Source organism: Heptranchias perlo, chromosome 18, assembly GCF_035084215.1.
Source record: "Heptranchias perlo isolate sHepPer1 chromosome 18, sHepPer1.hap1, whole genome shotgun sequence".
Taxonomy (NCBI): Eukaryota; Metazoa; Chordata; class Chondrichthyes; order Hexanchiformes; family Hexanchidae; genus Heptranchias; species Heptranchias perlo.
The window spans coordinates 16261193-16277841 of record NC_090342.1 but is presented as its reverse complement, the minus strand read 5'-3'; the positions used below and the strand labels follow the sequence as shown (position 1 = coordinate 16277841).

Here is a 16649-nt window from a genome sequence, read left to right as displayed (position 1 = left end):
GAAATGTCATAATATCTCAAATCATATAGCTGAAAATTGGTGAATCATTAAATCAATATAAATATAAAGTTCTCCATTTCTCAAATATGAATTATTTGAAATGAAAATTAACTTTTGAAAAGTTTGATTAACACCCTTACTCTATTGCTTTTTCTTTCACAATGGTATCAGTTTAATAATCAGAATCAATTTAGAGAGGAATATATTTTTATATTATTATATCTTGGAAACATAAATAGGCCTACTTATATTATCAGTTTATGGGATCGTTGATTTACTACTGACTTCACTATAAATTACCATTATTCAGTTGGTTAATTCTGCCAGGTTTGTTTCTAATCACTGGGAATGTAATCAGGTTATGGTTTATTGCATTCCCTCTCAAATGAAATCAGTTTAAACTACAGACAGGCACTGACATTATGAGATCATCCTTAGGGCAGTGGGATGTGTCTATTATTTGCACATTTTGTTGTCACGTTAAGGCAGAATTGACTGGGTTTTCCATCATATTCTTTGTGTCTTATTGTTGTGGAGCACATTCTAGAGCAGTAGAAACTTTACTAAAACATCCAAATAAGTTACTAATTATTTTGCGGACAGTTTACGTCACAGTATTGAGTGTCTTTTCTGCTAGCGGCTTTTACACCAAATGATTATGAGATCTATGTGCACACTGTCAAATTCCTAAGTATTTGTTCATTTTTGATAAAGCATCACACACTGTGCCGAGATCACTCCGGATGTCTTGAACAACTTTTTCAATGCTTCTGGTATCCTTGAGCATTTCAATGCTTTGGGTATATGGATTGTAGTGTACAGAATATGGGCGTTTGACTGATTTTGCAAATTCCCTGAAAGAATAAAATGTATGATTTGTAAGAAAATGTAGTTAGAATTATATCTAAAACAGTTCAACAAGTAACATTGGATAACAAGAAGGTTAGAACATGAAAAGCATAGAATGAGAAAAAGCCATTTGACGCATAAAGCCTGCTCCTTCCACAGACCATGTACAATCTACCCTATCACGCACTCTTTCTCACCTGCTTAATCTCCTGCAGGAACAGTCCCTGATTCCCAAAAGTAACTCAGCAAAAATCCAAAATATTCATCCACCCTCAATCTCAGGCTGCTGCCCTCCACAGACACCAACCCCCATCCCTGGAGTAGAGTGCTATCGTGTGCCATACAGTATTAACTCAACTCAGTCCTAAAACCTCCCCATCCTCCCACTTCTACAAATGGGAATATCTGCACAACTTCCCAGTACCTCAGCAGCCACAGTCTTAGCAAAATACTGAGTTACTAAAGTTCAAACGTTCAAAGTCTGATTGACAACAGCCTCATCATTTGCCGTATCATCACTTTGGCAGTGAATTTAGTTCCAGTCCTCTGATAGTAAAAAGCATTCTGAACTAGTTAAGTTTTGCTGGATGATGATCACTACATGTCTTTACACATGGGAGAGAAAACTTGTCAGGGAAAGATCCCTTCTTGTATCACTCAACTACAGAATTGTTAGGAGCGAGCTGATGATCAAAAAGAGGGAGACAGATCACAAACCCATTCAAAATACACGGAATCATGTTTGATTTAGGAATGAGACATCATTTTTAAATAAAAATGAATTGAGTTTCACTCCAAATGACTTGTTAGATCTGCAACCACACCACCTGGTGGATCAAAAACAGAGCAGCACAGCAGTGTCCATGAAAATGGATTACAGACCGGGCATTGCCTCCTTCCTGCTAAAAATAGCGCAGAAGTACTTCCTGGGGAGGAGGGAAAAAGTAGGAGAAAAAAAAAATTATGAAGCAATATTTCTTCATTGAAATCAATACAACTTTAATGATTGAATGGACAGATAGTCCCCACAAAATTACAAAAAACAGACTGCACTTTTTTTTTGCTAAAAGAAAATTTTCTTTAGCCTCTGATCTGTCATTAACATAGAAACATAGAAAATAGGAACAAGAGTAGGCCATTCGGCCCTTCGGGCCTGCTCTGCCATTCAAAATGATCATGGCTGATCGTCTAACTCAGTACCCTGTTCCCGCTTTTTCCCCATATCCCTTGATCCCTTTAGCATTAAGAAATATATCTATCTCCTTCTTGAATACATCTAATGATTTGGCCTCCACTGCCTTCTCTGGTGGAGAATTCCACAAGTTCACCACCCTCTGAGTGAAGAAATTTCTCCTCATCTTGGTTCTATATGGCATACCCCGTATCCTGAGACTGTGACCCCTGGTTCTGGACTCCCCAGCCATCAGGAACATCCTCCCTGCATCTAGTCTGTCTAGTCCTGTTAGAATTTTATATGTTCCGATGACATCACCTCTCATTCTTCTAAACTCTAGTGAATATAGGCCTAGTCGACCCAATCTCTCCTCATATGTCAGTCCTGCCACCCCAGGAATCAGTCTGGTAAACCTTTGTTGCACTCTCTCCATGGCAAGGGCATCCTTCCTCAGATAAGGAGATCAAAACTGCACACAATACTCCAGATGTGGTCTCACCAAGGCCCTGTACAACTGCAGTAAGACATCCCTGTTCCTGTACTCAAATCCTCTTGCAATGAATGCCAACATACCATTCGCCTTCCTAACTGCTTGCTGCACCTGAATGCTCGCTTTCAGTGACTGGTGTACAAGGACACCCAGGTCTCGTTGCACCATTCAGATAATAATCTGCCTTTCTGTTTTTACAACCAAAGTGGATAACCTCACATTTATCCACGTTATACTGCATCTGCCATGTCCTTGCCCACTCACCCAACTTGTCTAAATCACATTGGAGCCTCTTTGCATCCTCCTCACAGCTCACATTCCACCCCAGCTTTGTGTCGTCTGCAAACTTGAAAATGTTACATTCAGTTCCCTCATCCAAATCATTGATATATATTGTGAATAGCTGGGGCCCAAGCACTGATCCCTGCAGGACCCCACTAGTCACTGCCTGCCACCCGGAAAAAGACCTGTTTATTCCTACTCTCTGTTTCCTGTCTTTCAACCAATTCTCAATCCATGCCAGTATATTCCCCCCAATCCCATGTGCTTTAATGTTGCATACTAACCTCTTGTGTGGGACCTTATCAAAAGCCTTCTGAAAATCCACTGGTTCTCCCCTATCTATTCCACTAGTTACCTCCTCAAAAAACTCCAGTAGATTTGTTAAGCATGATTTCCCTTTCATAAACCCATGCTGACTTTGTCCAATCCCGTTAATGCCTTCCAAGTGTTCTGTTATCACATCCTTTATAATAGACTCTAGCATTTTCCCCACTACTGATGTTAGGCTAACTGATCTGTAATTCCCTGTTTTTTCTCTCCTTCCTTTTTTAAATAGTAGGGTTACATTTGCCACCCTCCAATCTGCAGGAATTGTTCCAGAGTCTATAGAATTTTGGAAGCTGACCACCAATGCATCCACTATTTCCAGGGCCACTTCCTTTAGTACTCTGGGAAGTTTATCAGGCTGGTTATTTTTGCTGATCAGCAGGTTCTGTACACCCTCTCAAACAACCAGAGCATTTGGTTCACATTCCTCCGTATAAACATCATAGACCTGAAGCAACCATTTTACTTTGAGTACAGGGGAGAGGGACTGAGAAGAATTGTATTTATGGTCAAAGTTTCACTGACAAAAAAAGCCCAGCAAACTATCCAGATTATTAAGAAACTATATTACCGTGTTGAGATATTGAAAAACCTTACGCACTCATAATCCTTTTCAAAGAACACATATCTTTGAAACGTTTTACTAAATAGTTACAAACTCACAGCTATTCATCAGACCATTACAAATACACAGGTAGATTTTACACAGTTGCATGCCTGGAGTTAAGTTTTAAATACTGAGGGTGCATAACGGGAATTCGGGCCCAGAAGCCAAAGCAGCCCACAGGATTTTCCATGGATGGATGGTGCCTAAATTCCTGACCTGCTCCAAACCCAGAAAGCTCTGTATCAGTCACACACTGCAAAGCATTATGCAAGCGTGATAGATTATACCCTCATTTCATAAATATGTGAGGAAAATGTCTTGAAATCACTCTATACAACAAAGAAAAATCAAACATTTGGAATTTAAATCTTTTTGTTTCAGCTGATTTCAATTCTCTTTGTTTGTGCATACTATGATTTATCTGTTGGGTGAATTTTTTGGTATTAGGCACTGAAACGCTGAGACTATGAAGCAGCAATTTTAGCACTCACCAATATCATGGTGGGTCAACCACAGGAGATTTTCCGAGATCTGCATTGGTAACTATTCGTAGTAAGCTCCCTGCCCAGACTGGAGCTGGCTGCAGATGTGCAATATCGGTGGAAAGTGGAAAATAGCCTGAATCTGCACTTCTTAAAGGGTTCGGTAGCATAGTGGTTATGTTACTGGACTAGTAATCCAGAGGCCTGGTCTAATAATCCAGAGTCATGAGTTCATCCCAATATGGCAGCTGGGGAATTTAAATTAAATTTTTTAAAAAGCTAGAATCAGCTACCATGAAACTACCAGATTGTCGTAAAAACCCATCTGGTAGGGAGGGAAACCTGCTGTCCTTACCCGGTCTGGCCTATATGTGACTCCAGACCCACAGCAATGTGGTTGATTCTTAACTGCCAAGCAAGCCACTTCAAGAAGGCAGCTCACCACCACCTTAAGGGCAATTAGGGATTGGCAATAAATGCTGGCCTTGCCAGCGACGCCCACATCCCATGAATTAAAAAAAGGCTGTTTAAAGGTACGTGCAGAGACAAAATCCTGGCTGGACAGAGGAACGGCACCTCAATTTTCCGATAGAGTTTTGGAGGTGTTTATGGAAGTAAAGCATTCCTTTACTATCCTAGGGCAATCTCCCCACTTTGGCGGAAAGTGGTTACTAGAATGCAGGCAATAATATACACCCTAAAGACATGGGAGCAATTAAATAAAACAATGTAAAGCTAGCCAGTACTGCACTATATCAAGCAGATAAAAAAGTGCGCAGGCCACTAACAGTTTTCTCTCACCCTGATTGAGGTTTCATGCTAAGCCCTCGCAAAACAATTTCTTCCAAACTTCACATTCAGGCCCATACTACAGTAGGGCACACTTTAATACTGCCACTTTAAAGGGGAACTATAATTGCATGGCTATTTGGAAAGGTAACCTCACAGAGTTAGCTTACCATACCACTGCCCTGCATGATGCATGTTCATTTACTCACACATAAGCTGGGGTGCAGGGAGGCCACCTGGCTATCACTCGTCTAGGTGCTCTTCAAATTTCCAACATCTCAGCAATGCTTCTATGCTTTCTGAACAGAGCAATCTATAACAGGAGGAATAAGACCAGAAATGGAGAAGGTTCCCCCTCGCTTTAGACCCCGCAGTCAATATGAACAGACCAACCTGGATACAGTGGGACCTGAGAACATGAAGGGAGTAGGCCATGGTGAATCTGCAGAAATCCTTGAATTTCTAGCCTAGTATCATTCTTTTCATATTCATCTTCCTCCCCTTACACATTTGCTCACACACATATATTGCAGCAAACTACTATGCCACGTTACAGCAAACTACCATGCCACCTGGATGTTTAAAGGGGAACTGCCTGATTTCTGAGCATAAATTGAGTGGAACAGAAAAGTGCGACGAGATCCAGCATTACAGACCTCTGCCCACTTTACATCATGTGCTTGTTTCCATCACGGCAGAAAGCATCCATCTGAATCAAGTAGGAGCTTCATTTAAATAATAAAATATGGGCGGGGATGTCCAGCACACCATTTCCTAACGTTTGTGTGTGCAGGACAGCCATTCATAACCATACCCAATATTCAGGGTCACTAAGCAACAGAAGGATCAGTATGTTACAAAGATTTTAATTTCTTGGCTGTGTTTCTTCAATTTTTGTTTTTTTTTTAGTTCTGTTGGCACTAAGGTTCATTGCTAATTGTTCTCATTATTTTACCCCACCCCCACCCCGCACCCCGCACCATTACTGGCACCTATAGGACATATTTAGAAGTAGAAGAGGAAGACCAACAGAAGGATATCAGGGAGGTCAGACTTTTTTTTGTTCTTGGGATGGTGACAACACTGGCAGTATTTGTTGCCCATCCTAGTTTCCCTGGGGGCATTAAGAGTCAACTACGTGGTCTACATGTGACTTCAGTTGCACACTTAACAATCCAGCTGCTTTAATGGTCATTTATTTGGTGCTGGCCCACAAATTCCAAGTCTTATTGAATTCAATTTCACAATTTGCCATGGTGGGATTTGAACTCAACCTCCGGGTCGCTAGTCCAATACCATAGCTACCATGCTACCATCCCCAGGCTGCATTAGAAGTGCTCCGTGCGCACCCATTGGTACCCACACACCTGCATTTGCAGACATAGGTGACTATATCTCACTTTGGCAAGATAATTAATGCAGCTAGTGGTTCATATTCCCAAAGGAAGCTGGAATAGCACATCCGATAGCATCGCTAAGACATGTGAATGTCTGACTAACTGTAATGTTGTACACTTCCTCAAAAGCAGCTCAATCTCAGCATGTCCTGCTTTCAGTGGCACCGCGTGAAGGAAGGCACATCAGGATGATCAACAGCCAGCGCCCCCGCATTGGCCACAGTTGCCAAGATGCCACCCACCAGATCAACAATTCTGATGATGTAGTGAGAAGTGTCCTGATGATTCAGTTATTCTGCACAAATCTATGTTGATCCTGTTCTTTTTCTAAATTAAGTAATATTCCACTACCATTCTTAATATGTCAAACCTAACTTTATAAAATTATTTCAATTGTCGTCATTTACAAAACATATGCCTTTGAAGTCAATGAAAAGGAAAATCGAGCAGGGTATATAACAGCTGCCCGATCCGATATTGTCCATTTTACACCTCCGCCAAAGTTGAAACTTCTTTCCATTGTCAAAAAATTAATACATTGTTCGTGTAGCGTACTGTATATGCTGTTCAGTGTACATGAAACAGTTATCAACAGACATAGATGGCTGAAGAAGCTAGTTCTAGTGAGTGGGTTTGCTGTTGATTGGGGCTGCTTGTTGTAGCGATGTTGAAATCTGTTGGATCTTTTGCTGCCATAATTTTGAGAGTTTCCACAGGGGAGGTGGGTTGAGCCTATCTCTCATGTGATGGGGTGAATTCCTGCAGGGATTCTCTCACTCACCCACCGTAACTTTGGCGGAAGAGCCGCAGAAACCCCCAGAAACAGCGTAAACCCCTACAGAAATTCACCCCCAGTGTGCTGGCTATATGGGCTATGTGGTGGTATTGTTGCTATGCTAGTCACCTGTTGGTAGTCGGCCAAAAAATTAACCAGATTTGGAAGAATTTCTTCTGGTTCAGCTTTAGTAAGTGGATTTTCCACAGCACCTCAACTCACATAGACCAGGTCGGAGATCCACCTGCTGCCATTGCAGTGGGAGACCCCATCAGGCTAGGGTAAGTAGAAATCCTAGACGTTTGTCCATATTCAAGACTAGGTTGACTACTATGGGGAGGCCAAGAAGGCAGTGCACTTGATTGTGTACTCCATGAGCTTATAAATTTCACACAGCACCTTCTGCCAGTAGGACTGAATCTTTGGGCATGATCATGTTACAAGTTTTGGGTATGCCATAGATATTCTCTCAGGTACAGTGATGCTGGTCACCCTGAGCTTCTTAAGTTCAGGAGTGTGCCTGTGTTGTCCAATATCTAATTCTACAATAGCATAACCTGGGTGTAACAACAGGACCCCCTAGTGATCTGAACTAGATTGTCTTTCACAAGTGTCCTTATGTGCACTTCTTCAATCTTTCTGAAGGCAGACGGAAACACTTAGATGAGGTCAGATACAAATCGTTAAACTGCTTGATTCTAAAGACAGCTAGTGAACATACAGAGTAACAGCCAAAGGAACTTCCACTAAGTTCACTCAATCTCACTTCTCTCCTTGAAAAATTAGAATAATAAACCACATTGTCTGTCCCTTTTGTGGGCTGACTTCCTTGTTATTTGCAACATCCTTCTAACTAGACAACTTCTAACAGCAAAAACTGACCGCCTGCTTTTTGGCCTCTAACTCCGGGCTCCTGCCCTACACCCTGCAGTCTCCTGTTTAAAACCTAACTGCCCATGTTTACCTTTGTCCTTTTCTCTGCATTCCCGGCAGGAGGAGGATTGTGACACTGACTTCCTCCCTGTTCAGTGATTCACCAATAGACCTGTTAGTAAAACTAGCCAACTCTCCTCCGCCTTGGGGTGTGCGTTTAAAAAGGACATCACTTGCTATTGTCAAAACGAATGGAGCCATCCTGGTTAGTGGAATGAGACAATTGACCCTCACTGTAAGTGTATGAAATAGATATAATGTGGAGATGCCGGTGATGGACTGGGGTTGACAAATGTGAGGAATCTTACAACACCAGGTTATAGTCCAACTGTTTTATTTGAAAATCACAAGCTTTCGGAGGCTTTCTCCTTCGTCAGGTGAGTGTGGGATTCCATGGAAGGTTACCGCATTTATAGTCAGAGAACAATACCTGGTGATTACAGATAATCTTTCCAACTGCCCGTTGTCAAGGCAATCAAAGTGTTCAGACTTAGATATAAGTTGTGACATTCCACAAACTGGCTCATCTGGCTTTAATACACATCTTCAATTCCTGAAGCCTGTGGCTTTTTTTAAACCCATGTGAATTTGCTTTGTTTTCAAACACAATATTTAAACATAACTCAATCCCAAAATCCTTCCCGTGAAGGAAAAAATGATCAAAAATCTCAAAACATAACAACCATAAAAAAGATGCATTGAATGCGCTGCCCACTCTCCCAGTTAAGCAGAATTAGCATTCTAGAAAGGAACAATGCACCCAGGCTCCTATACCTCTTCCAATACTCCCAGTCACAATACCCCAAATAGTTTTTGTTTCCAGGCCACACAAAGTATTAACAGAAAATGCTGGTGTATTTCCAACATTTTCTTTTTTATTTCAAATTTCTAGCATTCACAGCTTTTTTTTTATTATCACACAAAGTAGTCATTGGCAGCCTTTGAAGTTCTCCACATGGAGTGCTAGCATCACCTCTTTTTTTACAGGGACTACTGAGGAGCGTCCAACAGTTGTACCCAGAATGTGCTTGGTCTAGAACACTGCAACCTGTATCTTCAAAAAAAAGCTGTAATTTTAATTAGTACAAGAAATTGGTCTCCTAACTCAGGCTCAAATTAAGGGCAGCTGCTCTGTTAAAGGGACACTTCCTTCACAAAAAATGTTTGGCATTCTTTATTCTTGTTTGAGCAAGAAGGGTTCAATGTTATTTTCATCATGATGAGAGCATGTTAAGTGATTTTCAATCCTATTATGCAATTGTGTTGTGTGTTTGTAAACAAACAAAGGGAAAAGATTTTGCCAAACACAGAGCCCCTTTTAAGTAAGGCAAAGATCAATGGAAAGGCTAACTGGGCTTGAATCCCACTTAACGGTTAATGATAACTTGATTATCTACACTATTAATAGCTAATAGATTCAAGAAACAAAAAGAGATTTGAGCTAGAAATTACTGACGGGAGTACAGTCCCCACCACTTACACCATCCACATTCATTACGGGCAGCCGCCTATATCGGGCAAATAGCAGTAACCATTTGCCATTACCGTAGGAGTCAATTACAAAGGCAATGCTTATAACATAATAAGCGCGCCGGCTATTTCAGGCAGTGGTAGATCTGAAGGTAGTTATCACTGTTGTGGTATTGGAGGCGGTAAATAAGATTTACCCGCTGATTAGTTTCATGTTCATCACTCCGATATGTTCTCTCAGACCTGTCATGTTGCAGTCGCTTTCAGTTTTGATCACTTTATAGCAAAATGCTCTGACCACCAGACATATTGTAGCAGCAAATTGCAGGGGACTCTGGAGCAATAGGAAGAATCACAATGATCCAGGGATGGAGGCCCGAAAAAATCCATGATTCTGGCAATTTCATATTATTATGGACGACGTATGTTATACATTCTTTAAAATGATACGTGCAAACCTTTTATCACAGAGGCAAACATTTAAGTGACCCTGTACATCATGCAGCAGTTTTACCGTCCACTTCTCATAGCGGGCAAACTACGTTAACACCAAACGCGCGCTATAAGTGGTGGGGTCTGTGTTTGCAGACAAATGCTTAATGGGTTCAATTGACATTCCTGTATCTGCTATTTTAATGCAGGTATAAACCAGTTTCTTTTATGCAGGTTAACATCTCCACTAAAATAGTAAAGGAATGCCATGTGTTAAGCACTTGTCTGCTAATATTGCCAACAGTCATTTCTAGATTTTAGAAAAAAGAAACTACTTGCCTCATTTTCTCTTTGGCCTCCTCAAAACTTTCTGACAAAAAATAAGCTTCCTGGAAGGTGGTGATAAGGCATTCCTGTGTACAGGTTGTCTTTGGATCAAATGGTTTCACAATCGCTTTATCCGACAGTGCATGCTGTGAGAGACAGTTACATGTAAAACAGAAATTACTTGATTTATGAACTACATTTTGTTTGATGTAGAAAAAAAATCAAAAAGCAATTTCTTGCCTTTAGCTCTCCGATAGAAGACAAAAGTCCTGCACCATAAGCCCGCAGTTGTCCTTCTTGCTTACACAGCCCAAACTCCACAGTGAAGAAGTAGCACTGCAGAGTGACACATAAATTACAGATTACTGTGACTGTTTTTAATTCCTGTTAAGGCACCAAAAAAAGGCTGTGGCATTCAATGGTACTTCAAACAACAACATGAGTAATTTGCTGTTTTATTTATGTACTGCATGATATGACGAGTAAATAGATTAACATGCAGGCTCTTGTGGCAATTTAAGCAACTGCACATTCTGAAGTACATTATCTATCCCAGGAGCAGTGCTAGGTAACAGTAACTGTGGCAACCACATTATCTATGTCGCCAACCAACATACTACTATGAATCACCAGAACTGAATCTGTTGATCACTAACCGTGATAATTACCAAGTTCTTTCATAGTCGTACACATTCACAGACGTAGAACAAACAAATAGACCTAGTCAGTATTATCAAGAATGATTTTAAAATGCTCTGTTATAAGGAGATTGTCACATAAACCAATTTATTCAGACACGACATATTAACTGTACAATTCATTTTTGATTATAGATCTTAAAAATAGCAACATGTAACAATCATACAAGTTGTAGTGATAATACCAGTTATACATTATTTGCAAGGAAGCAACATCAGAAATACATTTTGTTCTTCAATAAGTTACAGTGTGTAGGATGCATCAACGGAGCTTTGTAATTAGCTTGCGTAAAATAATTCACAAAGAATTCCTTCAGGTCACCTTTAAGTTGGCTGACCCAAGTGAGCTTCCCAAATTAGTAAATTGTGCATGTGTGTATTATATGCAGTCAAACCTTGTTATGACAGAAGATTGTAATTGTCTTTTGTTATCGCAAAGGTCAGTAGAAAAACTCAGACTTCAGTATAATGAAATTCTGACAAGCTGCAGGCATTGCTGTACCACATAGTGCGAGGAAACAAATTAGTAGATAAGCTTCCCATATGCTAAAACACCAATCTCAACTGAACACAGAGATGGGGGGAGGGGGGAGGGGAAGGGGGAAGTCAGCCCAGTCTGAACTTAGCACACCTCGTAGTGACTGGTTCTGGAGCTTTGATGGAAAAGGTTTGGGAGCAGGTCATCCACCTGGTAAAGAAAATCAGGAAGTAGTGAGCAGAGGTGGTGGTAGGCAAAAATGTCTGAGGTGTCGGGACAAGATAACCAGAAAAGAGAAGCTTAGCCTACAATAGTACAAAGGTGAATATTTTGTTAGGATTCAACCAAACCAGATTCAAAATCCAAAATGACTTCCAAGCTAGGCATAAAACTGTTAGATACTATGCAAAGTTGCATCTACTCTGTCCCATGTAGGCTGACAACACTTTACAACCCTCCGGACTCAACACTGATTTCAATAACTTCAGAACATAGCCACTGCTCCCATTTTTTTCAGACAGCAAGTGCTGGTAATGGTTCTGCTATTGCCATTCACAGCTACTCCAGACACATCTTTTGTTTCTTAACCTGTCCCATTACCACCCTCCTTGCCTTGCATCATCATCCCTTTTGTCATCTAAGTGCTCTTGTCCTCTACCCTATCACAGACCTTCCCTTTGTTCTTTTCTCCCTTTCCCTGGCTCTGTACTTGCTTAAAAACTTTAACTCTTTAATATCTTCCAGTTCTGACGAAAGGTCTTCGGTCTGAAACGTTAACTCTGTTTCTTTCTCCACAGATGCTGCCTCACTTGCTGAGCTTTTCCAGCATTTACTGTTTTTATTTCAGATTTCCAGCATCCGCAGTATTTTGCTTTTGAACACCAACTTCTACCTTGTTACTTCCTCCACTGACCCAAATATTGTTGCCACACTCTCAAAATTGTCCGTCTGATACCAGGACCTGGATGAGCCAAAGTTTCCTCCAGCTGAACCATAGCAAAACCAAAGGCCATCCTCTTCTACTCCCATCAGCACCTCCAAGCCTCAGGCCTTCAGTCCATCAACCTCCCTGGAGAACCAAGTGCAATTCATGGTATTCTGCCCGACCCCAAACTCAGCTTTCTCCCCCACATCAGTTCCTTACCAAGGCTACTTTCTTCTACCTCCACAACATCACCCACTTCCACCCTTTCCTTTCTGTTTCTGCTGACAAAATCCTAGTCCATGCCTTCATCACCTTCATGCTCGCGTTCTCCAATGCCCTTCCAGCTGACCTCCTCCCCATAACCTCACTAAGCGTGAACTCATCCAAAATGCCACAGCTTGTTTCCTCACCCGCACCAAGTCCCGCACTCCCATCACCCCGCCCTCGCCAAGCTCCACCAGCTCTCCATGCCTCAGCATGTCATTTTCAAAACTCTTGTCCTAGATTTAGATCTCTCTATGATCTTACCCCACCCAACATTATTGATCTCCCCCAGCTGTACATCGCTGCAAACACCCTTTGCTGCTCTGACATTTCTCCTTGCCCTTCGCTTCCTCCAATCCATGCTTCAGCAGCCACTTAGCTCCTGCCTCTGGAATTCTGTACCCAAATTTCCTTCCCCCTTGCATTTTCTCTTCCTGCTTTCAAAATCCTCCCATTTGCCTGTGCTTTTGTTCTCTATCCTAACTTCTCCACTCTCTTCCCTTTCCCCATCTTCAGTATCCACTGTATCCCTTTTCTTCTCGTTATAAAGCATTGTGAGACATCCTCCTACAGATGTGGAGCACTATACAAATACAAGTTATTGTGGTCGCTGTTCTATAATCAAGTGAAATCTGCTGTGTTGATCTTTAGGTACTGTTTAATTTTTAACATAAACTTGAGATTTATTAGTTTTCCACTTTCTGAAGACTAGTAGAATAAAAAAGGCTTCTGACATTTGTAGTAAGCCAATTATAGCACCAATATTGTTTTGTTCAATCCTCGGCAGCACAACATTGCTCGACATTATACACAAGGTCAAACTTTGTTTGAAGGCAAGAAAAGCTCACTTACATGAAAAGCCCTTGGCACTGAGAATGAAAGAAATATCTGGTGCAGTCTGAACACTGTAACAGTAAGCAACAGGAAAGGTCTGACTGATCTAAATAAGGAAGCAATGTGCTAAGTGTCTGTATGACATCGACTTTAGTCTCCGTTACACCCTAGAAAATGGTACATTTCGGGGTGAAATTCAACTAAGTCCCTCAGTACTGCACAGAAGTGTCAGCCTAAATTATGTGCTCATGTCACTGGAGTAGGACTTGAAACCACAACTTTCTGACTCAGAGGTAAGAGTGCTACCACCAAGCCAAGACTGTGATATTGCCCAGGGTGAACAAGGAAGAAAAGGAGAAAGTGCCCAGTGTGTTACCTTGCCAGCCCTAGTGAGGTCGTTGAACTTTTTGCAGCACTGTTCTGCAATCCTGGGGACGAGGGAATTGACATTCGGTGCCATTAAAAAAGAACCTCCAAAAATATGAAAAAAGGTGCTCAGATGGCAAAGAGGGAACTGGAAAAGACACCAGTCACCACCATAAACTTAGCTAAACTAAACTACTTTGACCAGCCATATAAATACTGTGACTACAAGAGCAGGTCAGAGGCTGGGTATTCTGTGGCGAGTGACTCACCTCCTGACTCCCCAAAGCCTTTCCACCATCTATAAGGCATAAGTCAGGAGTGTGATGGAATACTCTCCACTTGCATGGATGAGTGCAGCTCCAACAACACTCAAGAAGCTCGACACCATCCAAGACAAAGCCGCCCGCTTGATTGGCACCCCATCCACCACCCTAAACATTCACTCCCTTCACCACCGGCGCACTGTGGCTGCAGTGTGTACCATCCACAGGATGCACTGCAGCAACTCGCCAAGGCTTGTTCGACAGCACCTCCCAAACCCGTGACCTCTACCACCTAGAAGGACAAGAGCAGCAGGCACATGGGAACAACATCACCTGCACGTTCCCCTCCAAGTCACACACCATCCCGACTTGGAAATATATCGCCGTTCCTTCATCGTCGCTGGGTCAAAATCCTGAAATTCCCTTCCTAACAGCACTGTGGGAGAATCTTCACCACACGGACTGCAGCGGTTCAAGAAGGCGGCTCACCACCACCTTCTCAAGGGCAATTAGGGATGGGCAATAAATGCTGGCCTTGCCAGCGACGTCCTCATCCCATGATTAAAAATAAAATGTTTAAATTAGTTTTGCAGAAGCCTGAGACAGGCTTAATGGGCTCAAACCAATAAATCCCCATGGATGGACAATATAGGTTAAATTCACTGATTCTGTGCTCCCAATGGGGAGCTGCACTGAAAAAATTGGCGATACAATATTGTAGCTCTATCACCGACCAGTGTTCCATTTGAGTAGGGTGAATTTACTCTAATATACCTGAGAGGGACAAAATCTACAAAGTGCTAAGGAGGAAGTCAATGAATACATGGGAGATGGCACTGGAGTGGAAGCAAAACCACATTGGAAGCAGGAAAATTTGCAAATGGGCAGAATTATGACAAATTCAATTCAATTCAGTACAGATAAATGAAGAGCATATTTACTCAATGAATTCTGTTGAACTGACTAAGGGAGAAGCTGAAAGCCATCTAGGAGCAATAACAAATTCAACACTTACCATATCCACTCGTTGCAGACAAGTAATCAGCAAATCAAACAAAATGTTGAGCAATAAGTCCCAGTTTTGGGAAAGCAGCAAAAATGGGCTTGAGATAGCATTGGCTCACCGATGCCAAAAGCTGAAGAGTGCAGCCGATGCAAATATTTGCAAAAGGAGTTCCTTCCCCCTAATTTAGGCAGGCTACTGGGACATGAAGAGCTTGCCCTGTAGCCCACTTGGCTGGGGAGTGCAAAATCTGATCAGATGGCAACTCAGAAAGCTTGCCATTAAACGGGAGGTTGTGTTGGGGGGCAGAAAAATGGAGAAATTGCTCACAATGGTGCAGCAGAGACTGGAGATAACACTCTTTGATACTGAAGAGTTGGAGGTCCTGTTGCATGACATGCAGAAAAGGAAAGTGGCTCTCTTTGTGACTGAAGGCCATGCTCCTTTAAAGACACAGGTAAAAGTTATATGGAGGGAGGTCACTGACTGAGTCAGTGCAGTCACCTAAATCCTTCATATCTGGCTGTAAGTGAGGAATACATTTACTGCTGTCAGGATGAAGGTGACCACAAGTGGGAGGACCCTAGGCAAGACAGAGGGTCAGAGGGATCTTGGTGTGCAAGTTCACAGATCCCTGAAGACGGCGGAACAGGTAGATAAGGTGGTAAAGAAGGCATATGGGATACTTGCCTTTATTAGCCGAGGCATAGAATATAAGAGCAAGGAGGTTATGATGGAGCTGTATAAAACACTGGTTAGGCCACAGCTGGAGTACTGTGTGCAGTTCTGGTCGCCACACTACAGGAAGGATGTGATCGCTTTGGAGAGGGTGCAGAGGAGATTCACCAGGATGTTACCAGGGCTGGAGCGCTTCAGCTATGAAGAGAGACTGGGAAGATTGGGTTTGTTTTCCTTGGAGCAGAGGAGGCTGAGGGGGGACATGATTGAGGTGTACAAAATTATGAGGGGCACAGATAGGATGGATACTAAGGAGCTTTTTCCCTTCGTTGAGGGTTCTATAACAAGGGGACATAGATTCAAGGTAAAAGGCGGGAGGTTTAGAGGGGATTTGAGAAAGAACTTTTTCACCCAGAGGGTGGTTGGAGTCTGGAACTCACTGCCTGAAAGGGTTGTGGAGGCAGGAACCCTCACAACATTCAAGAAGCATTTGGATGAGCACTTGAAATGCCATAGCATACAAGGCTACGGACCAAATGCTGGAATATGGGATTAGAGTAGACAGGGCTGATGGCCGGCGCGGACACGATGGGCCGAAGGGCCTCTATCCGTGCTGTATGACTCTATGACTCTATGACTCTAAGTGTGATTCTCACTTTTGTACATATTGTTTGTGCGGCTCGTCAAGCATAGCACAGACCTAAACTGGAATTCCCGCACCCTCTGGGAGGTACCATTTAAAGCATTGTATCAAATCATTCCTCTTTTGCATAAACTGCTTCACTCTGTCAGTGCTGGAAGGCACA

At 42.2% G+C, this 16649-nt stretch overlaps 1 protein-coding gene across 1 annotated transcript in view; it reads right to left on the bottom strand.

The window, feature by feature from the left end:
- Positions 1–679: 679 nt before the first annotated feature.
- LOC137334954 (tryptophan 5-hydroxylase 2-like) overlaps positions 680–16649 on the bottom strand; it is a 39181-nt gene continuing 23211 nt past the window's right edge. Inside the window, exons 9-11 of the mRNA XM_068000048.1 lie at positions 10575–10670; positions 10347–10480; positions 680–854 (exon numbers count right to left, since the gene is read on the bottom strand). Of these exons, the coding sequence (XP_067856149.1) occupies positions 680–854; positions 10347–10480; positions 10575–10670 (405 nt within the window). The remainder of the gene's footprint in view (positions 855–10346; positions 10481–10574; positions 10671–16649) is intronic.